Here is a 10,420-nt window from a genome sequence, read left to right as displayed (position 1 = left end):
ACCCATATAGAATAGAATGTGCATATACAATGTTGGGGTAATGGCCCAACTCTGGCCTAAATCCCAGGTCCCATGGCATGCCTCACTGTAGGACCTCACCCATATAGAATAGAATGTGCATATACAATGTTGGGGTAATGGGTCAACTCTGGCCTAAATCCCAGGTCTCATGACATGCCTCACTGTAGGACCTCACCCATATAGAATAGAATGTGCATATACAATGTTGGGGTAATGGGTCAACTCTGGCCTAAATCCCAGGTTCCATGGCATGCCTCACTGTAGGACCTCACCCATATAGAATAGAATGTGCATATACAATGTTGGGGTAATGGGTCAACTCTGGCCTAAATCCCAGGTCCCATGGCGTGGCTTACTGTAGGACCTCACCCATATAGAATAAAATGTGCATATACAATGTTGGGGTGATAGGCCAACTCTGGCCTAAATCCCGGGTCCCATGGCATGCCTCACTGTAGGACCTCACCTATATAGAATAGAATGTGCATATACAATGTTGGGGTAATGGGGCAAACTCTGGTCTAAAGCCCAGGACCTCAAAGACCTCACCCATATAAAATAAAAAAAATGACATGGGTTTGCAGAGTATGCCCTGGAATATGTGCCTAATACGGGAATGTTTCATGGAATGTATAGGTGTAGCTACACATTATATTGAAGTAACTTACCCGAGGTAAACTAGGGTTTTCTTTTTCCATCCATGCGTCATTTGCTGGTAAACAAGAACAAAGAATAAAAATCACAAAATACAAAAAACTTAACAATAACAAATTAATATTCTCATCGAGCAATAAACTTCTGGTGGCCCCCTATAGTTATATTATTAATAGGGGCGTATCCGTAAATTTAAAAAGGGTTCAATCAGCTATATTTTAAAACCAATAGAACAGCGAAAAAAGATATAGAAGGCAATAACTTTTTTAAAACACCCGAAGGCATGACATTATTTTAAGAATAATTTTACTCGATTCCTTGCAATAATGTTCAAGGGACGATACAGGGGCACAGGGCTGTGCATGGATCAAGCGCTGGGAAACAAAAACAAATAATGCTGTTTGGTTATTTTTACCAGGCGGGCTGTCCAACTACATTTGAACCTTTTTTGTTTTACAAGAAGCATGCACATTTAAGAAAAACTAATAGCCTAGACATTAGTACAAGTTTTTTTGACATAAAACAACTATGACAAAGTTTAAACAAACATTCTTACCAACTTCCTTGTCATCGATACCAACAGACCGTGTCGACCACCGGCAGAATGTACACGATTGATAATAAACAGTTTTTACAGTTGGTTTATTTGAGTCAGTGGTGGGGGGGGATATCGTGCTTGTAGCTCTGGTTGATAATGTGTGTAAGCACGCAGGGCACCTCCATGAGTTGGAACATCTGGATAAAAGTTTTGTTGGTGTTTCATGCTGATGTGATAAATATAATGTTATATATAAACGAATGTACGTAACTTATTTATCCTTGCCCCTCATGTGCGCTTGCCAATTACCCATGTACAGGGCAACACCGGGTTAAAAACATGCATGGCCACTCAGTGTGTCACGCCGCTGTTTCAGTGTGTCGCCTGTATTATTTTCCGAATTGTTTAAAGTTTCTTCTTCACTCTGTGGCATTCCTATATTCTATGCCACTATTGATTGTAAGTTCACATGTTTGAAACTTGTTTTCATTAATTTTACATTTTTGAGAATAATTAAGTGCCGTTGAGCACAAGAGTTGTGGTACATTCATACAAATAAACAAATAAACACGACATTAAGTATAAACCAAACATAACTCACTTGTTTTTCCTCGATACAGCTTCAGCTGACGCCAAACTATCTAAGGCTTGAGGACAGAAGTGAGAATCATCCTGAAAATAAATTCATTATTTTAAGTACTTGCAATACCATAATATACATTCATCCTGTTATGTAGGTTTAAATTACCCAGTTGTTGCAATAACTTATATATACATGCAGCATGCCGGTATAAATTACTATATTTTGTCATATTTTAAAAATTTATTAATAAATTTTAACTCGTAAGCGTGAACGATGTGTATGAAACAGAACACTCATGTTATAACGACTGTCGTTGCCCCGCCATGTGAGGATAAATAAGTTACATTCATTCATTCAATACACTATAATACGAACCTCGTGCAATAGGTTATGCGACGAACGAAGACCGAGGCAATAAATGCAAAAATAAAGTCGAGATAAAGACTGGGAATCCTGGGTGTCGACGTCAAATACGTACTGAACCCGGTCTACCTGCAGTAAGCTCGCCATTTCGATGCATGTAAAATCTTTTTAATAAAATCCAACTGAAGCACTAAACCGTAATTTTGACAAAAAAATAAACTATATGAACAAAAGTGTTGCCAAATAAAAAAATTACAATGTTATCGCAAAACAGAAAATGTGGCATTACTTTGAAATCGTATTTAATACCAGCTCTCCACTAAACAAACAAATTTATTGCTACATCTGATACAAACAAAAGTGTAATTTCTATAGACTTTGGGGTAAACAATCCGCAAAGTTAGCCTCATTCGGTTGCCCTGTAAAATTTCTATGGTGATGAAATAACTTATGTTTATATACGGACTCTTCGGGGAAATGAGATCTATATGAATCAGAGTCTGTTTATATACGGACTCTGATATGAATGAATGAATGTAACTTACTTTATCCTCGCGTGGCCGGAAAACGACAGTCGAATGAATGAATGAATAAATGAATGAATGAATGAATGAATGAATGAATAAATAAATAAATGAATGAATGAATGAATGAATGAATAAATGAATGAATGAATGAATGAATGAATGTAACTTACTTTATCCTCGCGTGGCCGGAAAGCGACAGTCGAATGAATGAATGAATGAATAAATGAATGCAACTTTATCCTCGCGCGGCCGGAAAACGACAGTCGTTATCACACGGGTTTAACACCTCGTGCCAGCTTACGAGTTACCATGTATGTTACTGTGTGGGTATATGGCCACATACGTGGTCAATTAGAAACAACATGCTTGTTTAAGTAATGAATTTGACACGGTTTATATATCTTAGCTATATGTAGGATCTTCGCCTTGTCAAATACGTAATTACAAATCGCATTTTTTAAATTTTAATACATTAGTTTGAGCTCTGCTCTCTTGTTGATTTTATATCCTATTATTTCCCGCTATAATGGATGACACGGAAACACTGAGTTGGACAATGAAAATAGCAAGCGCTGCGACTTCCGGATCTATAGACGTATCTTACGTCGTTGGTGATTTATTTATTTTATGACCGTAGTGAAACCGTCATCTCCATATTTAAACGGAAATAGCTTGTCCTCAGGTAGATCCTAGTTACTCATACTTAATTTATGTTTATTTTTGTACAGTTTATATGATTGACATATTATAAAACGTCAGAATAATGCATGGTTCAATGGTTGCAAGTGCGTATTTACAATATATTATGTTTTAAAGCTGACTGAGTGTGTAGGTATACAGTTTATTTTGCAGGTATATACACTCGTATTATAAGAAATGTTTAGTATTTTTAATTTATTTTAAACAATATATATTTTATTTTAAAGCAAAGCAAACTGTGTGTGTATATGTGTACCACTTATATTGCAAAAAGTGTTTGTATATACAAATTATACAAAAATGTTTTGTATTTTATTATATGAAGTTTTATACGTGGGGAACATGGCACTATAGCAACAAACGTTAACAATGTACAAAAGTAGTTTGTAGAGGTATTGCTGCAAAATTTTTAGCAAGTGAAATATTTTGCAGTTTTGGATATTTAAAGTTATTTAAATAAAAATCGTTTAAACCGTTTCAATAAAAAACGTTTTAAATGCATTTTCTATATTCTTCAGTATGATATTGCATCCTTAAAAACAGTAATGAGGTAAATTGCCGTGGTAGGTTAAGTTTCCGTGGTAATTATGTTACGGTGATGTGAAGTGAATGTTAGGATTGTTTATCTATATGCAACTATGGGACCCAAAAGCGGTATAAAACTACGATTAGACCAAACAATAAAAAATCGAGACTGCGCCTATGATGCATGAGATTTAAGTTTTATTCTTTGCACTGTAAAACCATTTTGATAAATGAATGGTTGATCAAATTCAAGGTGCTAGTGCTAGTGAAGTATCCTTCCCATTAACCCAAACCATAGTATAGCTTAATCTCTAATGTAACGGAGGATTCTTTACCACTACCGCTTAAACAATCTACTGTGGGGTAAGATGGGATCTGTTAGAACCAAATCACAGATTTAATGATCTTGTTTTGTTTTTTTTATGGGATGATAAAAGAGAATGAAAACATGTTGTTGTTATCTCCACCCAACTATAAAGATAACCAAGCACCAAGTGTCATGATATGATATAATAATGTTATCATTTAGTGTTAATCTGTTTCATATTCATGAATTTACTAATGGGGGACCAATTCTGTTTTAAATTTAAAACATTCGATTACACAATTTGCAAATCTGATGTGCGACGCAATGAAGCATTATTGTTTCAGAGAGAGAGAGATGCGGAGGGGTGGAGAGATAGACCGTTTAACCCTCCTGAATATGCCTCTTAAACAAATGTATGAGAATGTAACTTATTATCCTCGCGTGACTGGAAAATGACAGTTGTTATAACACGGGTGTTCATACACCTTGCGCCAGCTTACGAGGTACCATGTACGTAACTTTGTAGCTGATTTTTTTTCTGTATGGCTGATGTTTTGAACAAGTATTAGTGTCCACTGGGTTACAACAATTGTCGTTAAGTGTCTTGCCCAAGGACACATACGCCCACAATGGTAGCAGCGACGAGCCTTGAACACATTACCTCTAGGTTACAGACAGGCACGCTAACCACTTTGCCACGGCACCCTCACCTGTTAAAATCATGTTTTAAACTGCATTGCATTTCTTACAGGATGTAAGATTAATATTTTGGCATATATAAAACACCAACTGTTAACTGCAACATTTGAATACTCCAAAACTTGAACTGTTTAAAGTTTTATTGTTGGATTTAAAATGAAAGTAAGTTTTTTGAATGTTGCTTGTTTATGTTTTATTTTGTTTGGTCTTTAAATAATTGTGTAGGTGTTATAAACATAGGCGCCTATGTTTGAAAAACCAGGGTGCTCTTTAGGCTGTATAAACGCACTAGAATGTTGGCCCTATTTTAACACAGACAAACATTAGACACACATATAATGTATCTATATAAATGCATGTCGTTTATCATAAGATGCAAATATTTCTCATTTAAAAACTAAATGAAGTTTATGAACAATTGTCATTATGGTATAAATGGATCCTATTTTATCCTTGGATGATGGGGCAACAGCAGTTGTTGTAACACGACTGTTTTGTTTCATACACCCCAACTAAAAAGTAAACTGAATATACATTTAATGTAAAAGTGTTGAACAGTAAACGTAGGTTAGTTACTTTTTTCTATATATTGTTTTACCACTACTACACTATCACTGTTGTACGGGTGTTGCTTTATGTGTTTACATTATCGCGACCTGGGCAAAATAATATTTAAATCTATGATGCTTTGATGCCATAATAAACAATGTTTTTCTATTTCCATGAATAAAAGGTATAGGCTATATAGTAGGATGGGGGAAGACGGGACACCTTTAGCACATAATATTGAAATATCTCTATCTTTTTTTCAAACAATTAACAACTGTCTATGGGAGTTGTGAGGATACGGTTTTAGATTTTATAATTTCTTGAATGTTGTTTGCTTACTATCAATTGGGACGAAAAAATAGAATGAAACGGTGTCCCATCTTTCCCCACCATACTATATATATATATATAAATTAGTTTTCTTTTCTACAATTTTTTTTTTTAATTTGTTTGCTAAATTTTATTTTGTTAAAAGTTTGAACATTATTAAAAAATTTTAAAACTATATATTTTTAACCGTTACAAAAGTGATTTGTGTTATAATACACTAAACAAGGTCCTGTATGACATCACATATGAGTCATAACAACCTGTGTTCTACCTATTCCATGTAACATAGGATGATTGTATTAAAAACAATATTAACCCACTTATCTAGTGTGTGGGAGTTATTTTGTTTAGTTAAAAACATAATGGTGTTATTATATTCAAAATCAAATGTTTAACTTAATTCTTATGGATTATCTAAATATTTATGCAAAAGAAGAGTTTTTTTTATAGGTATACACAATAATCTGGCTTCACAAGTAACAGGTCAATTGCCAATAAAGCACCAATTAAATGTAATAACTTATATTATATATGACCTAAAAAACAACCTGATTTTCTGGTTTTCTAAAAGATAGATGTACATCAGCACATGTTTATGCTATCTTTACCTGACAGCAACAAATAATACAAACAATTTCACATTTGTTTTGAAAAATTGCTCATTTTATTTTATTCGTTTATATATCCTCTTGCTACCAGGCATATTATACTTGTTTCATAAATCAGCACTTATGATATTTATTTGCATACCATCCTCCTATGCAGGTCATCATCAATCAGGGTGAATTATGATGTCATTGTTGAGTGCCCTGTATAATATGCCCGCCAGCAAAAATATAAAGGCGAAATACTGTTAATATTCACCTTAATATTAATTTTTTTTTTAGAAACTGTTTTTATGTGTTGTTTTTTACTTTTTTTGTTTATGAAACAAGTTGCCTGCCAGCAACAGTATATACACTGTTGTTGTTTGGGTTTATAGAAACTGATTTTATAGAAACTGTTTATATATTTCGATTTACCAATGAAGTGTAATGCAACTGGTAGCAACACTATTTATACTTTTATTTTTTGGCTTTACTGTTAGGATGTATTTTTATTTACGAAACAAGTATAATTATTATGTCTATTACCTGCAACAGTATAAATGCACTGTAATTACGTGTTTTGATTTAAAATTTAAGATTCATATTTTTTGAAGAAACAGTATATCTATGAATATAAACAATTATTTTAATTCAGAATCAAGTATAATAAGCCTATTGCCCACAGAAATAAAAAAGAGTAGAACGCGCAACTGCCCAAAACCAAGATACATTCTTTTTTCTATTCTTGTGACCGCCAACTCCGTCCCCATTTCGCTTGTTCTCCATTGTAAAAGATAGTCGAACAAAGGTTTTAGCTGTTTATTTCAAAATCTATTTATTTCTATAAATAATATTTACCAATGTCAGCAGTGAAAGCCAATGAACCAATGGAAGAAGTGACGAGTCATCAATCCTTGAACCTTCTTCATTAGTTTTGCTGATTCATTGTTTCAGTGAGTTGAACAAAAGGTCGGTTTAAATAGATTTTTATATTGTGTGGCGTGTTTTTGTATAGTCTTGTTATTTACCATATTTAGGTAGAAATCGTTTTTTTTTTTCAAGGTTTTTAAAATTTTGAAGCTGAGTTCACCTAAGTTACATAATATAAGGTAACTCGTAAGCTAGCACGAGGTGTATCAAACAGAACACCCATGTTATAACGACTGTCGTTGCACCCCACACAAACACAAGGATAAACAAGTTAGACTCGTTCGATCAGTCATTAGGATACAGTTCTATAATTATGTAAATATGCTTTGTTTACTGCCAAATGAGAAAAGAATGAAAACACGTATCATCTTACTTACCCAGCCTACTATATCGATTGTGTACCATCTTACCCTAACCTACTAAATCATTTTTTTAGGAAAGTCGTTCATCCACCAACAGCATCGGTTGTTCATCAAAATGTCGAAGATTAAACGTCTTGTAAGTAAAAACAAGCGTCGTCACATTGAGGATGGATATGACCTTGATCTCACTTATATTTGCCCTAATATATTAGCCATGGGTTTCCCTGCTGAAAAAGTGGAAGGATTTTACCGCAATAATATAGATGATGTTGTGCGTTTCTTGGAGAATAAACATGGAAGCAATTATAAGGTTTATAATTTATGTTCCGAGCGTACGTACGACACCAAGAAGTTCCACGGCCGTGTAGCAGCTTATCCATTCGATGATCATAATCCACCAAGGTTCGAACTGATTAAGCCGTTTTGTGAAGACCTTGATCAATGGTTAGGCATGCATAAGGATAACATTGCTGCCATCCATTGCAAAGCTGGTAAAGGTAGAACAGGAGTCATGATCTGCTGCTATCTCCTACACAGGCGTAGGTTCGCCAAGCCTTCCGATGCACTTCATTTCTATGGCCTCGCAAGAACCAATAACATGAAAGGTGTAACCATCCCGTCCCAGCAGCGATACGTTGGCTACTATTGGCAGCTGCTTCAATCCAGCTTAACCTACAAACCAAAGACATTGCTGCTACACAGCATTCAGTTTGAAACCCTCCCTTTGCAGCACAATGCCAGTTTATTTTTCGTGGTAAACCAGTTGAAAGTGAAGCTCTATACTTCTAACCCAGACCTTGTGATACGAGGAGATGATTTCCTTATTTTCGACATGCCGCAACCTCTGCCTTTATGTGGAGACATCAAGATTGAAGTCTTCAATAAACCAGTCATGAGGAAAGACAAAGTCTTCCACTTCTGGTTCAACACATTCTTTGTACAGCATGGAGCGGGTTCAAACCTCAGTGAGACCACTCCTTCTACGGGGAAATCTAACGGCAACGCTCAGCAATATTACCGCTGTTCTCACTTACCCAAGGAAAAAGATATGATAGTGCTGCCATTCAACAAGAAGGAGCTTGACCGTGCAAACAAAGATGAAGCAAATAAACTCTTTTCTGCTAACTTCCGAGTGATTCTCATCTTTAGTCAGATGGATGCTCTTCCCACCGCATCTAAGTCCCCTCTTCTTCAAGCAATATCGGGCCAGAAATCTTCGGCCCTTCAACCCAGTGATCCATACGACCAATACTCTGTCGGAACACCAGTGAATTCCTCCATATGTTCCGACACAGAGAACGAAGATGGAAGTTTATCGGATACTGATGACGAGGATGACTGGGATGGAATCGTGGATGAAAATGTCATCCGTTCATCATTCATGCCCCCCAACCATAAATCCCTACAATAAGCCATCACCCACAGCAGCCTAGATGTTCCTATATATTATTCAGTAAAATTGTGCAACATATTTAAATGTTTTCCTTTAGATTCGTTTGGTCTGCATCATTGTACTTAACTTTGTATTTTTTTTTACAACACCTGTAATTTGGTTGGTCAGATTGACGAATCAATATAAGCTCCTGCTGTGCAATTCCCACACATTCTGCTCCTGCTACCCCCAACCCAATTTATGTCAGGCTATTTCATTTAAATGTTTTTGGAAAAAATGAAAATTCAACTCATTTTCGGATTTTTTTCATTTTTTGGAAATAAATGAAATTTTTGTTTTCAAAAAAACAAAACAAATTTTTTTCTCAATTTGCTTTTTTTATAGCATTAGCAGAAAAACCTGGAGTTTTATTTTGTTTGCTTTTTTTAAATCCATGTATCTTATTGTACCTCTAATTCATTGTTTTATCTTATTTTGGATCAAAAGTTTGAAAGATGTACCCAGATGTATTTGTGCCTTTAAGGAGCAAGGATATTTACTTGCTATTATGTCGAATCGCTGTTTGTGGATTGGAATCCCTGTTAATTCCTGCATACATTTTAAATGGCGCTAATGGAATTCCTCTCTCATTTAAGCAGAAGTTCAGTGCTACGCCACACACTGCAAATCCAGATATTTCTGTGCTTAATTAATAAGCTTTTTACCTGCCCAATTTTGCAGTTTACAATTGAAAGCACAGCGTATCGCGGCAGGCCACAAACCTGTTATTTGTTATTCTATTAATCAAGACTCGTTTTTTTACTTGAACATAGATCGCCTTAATAGCATTGGCATTCAATTGTGTGTGATAATATAATTCACGTTATGTCACAATGTGTTTCAAGCAGCTCAAACACTTGGTGTTAATAACCTATATGAGGAATAGCACTTGCTAACCTACAGGTTCGGATTCTGACTTCACGCTACCATTATGAGCGTATGTGTCCTTGGGCAAGACACCTGACAGCAATTGCTCCAACCCAGTGGTCACTAATGGGTTGTCTAAATTGTCAGCCTTACATAAAAACAATCACCCACAAAGTTACGTAAATAGTAAGTGGACATGAGGTGTATAAAACAGAACGGCCGAGTTATACCAATGTCGTTTACCGGAAAGATAAATTAGCTACATTAATATGCTTCCTGGCAATTGCTCAAACTCAGTGGAAACTAATGGGTGTTTAAATTGTTAGCAATACTACTAGATCACAAACTGTGGAGCTATGTGGGGAGATTTACCGGCGCCGTGGCGTAGTGGTTAGCGCTCCTGCCTGTAACCGTAAGGTAATGGGTTCAAGGCTCGTCGCTGCTACA

The 10,420-nt window shown here is 35.5% G+C and overlaps 2 protein-coding genes across 6 annotated transcripts in view; one reads left to right on the top strand and one right to left on the bottom strand.

Annotated features, from left to right (window-relative positions):
• LOC100180096 (dynactin subunit 4) overlaps window positions 1-2,362 on the bottom strand; it is a 6,783-nt gene extending 4,421 nt beyond the window's left edge. The window contains exons 1-4 of one of the 3 annotated variants that reach the window (XM_002130252.4): window positions 2,172-2,362; window positions 1,815-1,885; window positions 1,232-1,410; window positions 690-733 (exon numbers count right to left, since the gene is read on the bottom strand). In XM_002130252.4, the coding sequence (XP_002130288.1) occupies window positions 690-733; window positions 1,232-1,410; window positions 1,815-1,885; window positions 2,172-2,306 (429 nt within the window). In that variant the 5' untranslated portion in view covers window positions 2,307-2,362. The remainder of the gene's footprint in view (window positions 1-689; window positions 734-1,231; window positions 1,411-1,814; window positions 1,886-2,171) is intronic. The other 2 variants (XM_018817235.2, XM_026840322.1) reach the window with 2 other exon arrangements.
• Window positions 2,363-3,256: 894 nt separating this feature from the next.
• LOC100182434 (phosphatidylinositol 3,4,5-trisphosphate 3-phosphatase and dual-specificity protein phosphatase PTEN-like) lies at window positions 3,257-9,937 on the top strand. Of its 3 annotated transcripts, none has more exons than XM_026840326.1 (3): window positions 3,257-3,368; window positions 7,253-7,351; window positions 7,749-9,937. In XM_026840326.1, the coding sequence occupies exon 3, from the start codon at window positions 7,790-7,792 to the stop codon at window positions 9,083-9,085; it is 1,296 nt and encodes a 431-aa protein (XP_026696127.1). In that variant the 5' UTR covers window positions 3,257-3,368; window positions 7,253-7,351; window positions 7,749-7,789; the 3' UTR covers window positions 9,086-9,937. The 3 variants fall into 3 exon arrangements, with proteins under 3 accessions (XP_026696127.1, XP_026696124.1, XP_026696126.1); XM_026840323.1 differs by lacking the exon at window positions 3,257-3,368 and adding an exon at window positions 4,968-5,078 and having other exon boundaries at window positions 7,250-7,351; XM_026840325.1 differs by lacking the exon at window positions 3,257-3,368 and adding an exon at window positions 4,971-5,078.
• The last annotated feature ends 483 nt before the right edge of the window (window positions 9,938-10,420 follow it).

This window comes from Ciona intestinalis, unplaced genomic scaffold, assembly GCF_000224145.3.
Source record: "Ciona intestinalis unplaced genomic scaffold, KH HT001190.1, whole genome shotgun sequence".
NCBI classification, from domain to species: Eukaryota; Metazoa; Chordata; class Ascidiacea; order Phlebobranchia; family Cionidae; genus Ciona; species Ciona intestinalis.
The sequence above is the reverse complement of the archived record's forward strand: the minus strand, read 5'-3'. Positions and strand labels throughout refer to the sequence as shown.

Coding starts and splice junctions, on each gene's coding strand:
- LOC100182434 (XM_026840326.1), top strand. CDS start 7,790: ATGTCGAAGATTAAACGTCTTGTAAGTAAAAACAAGCGTCGTCACATT.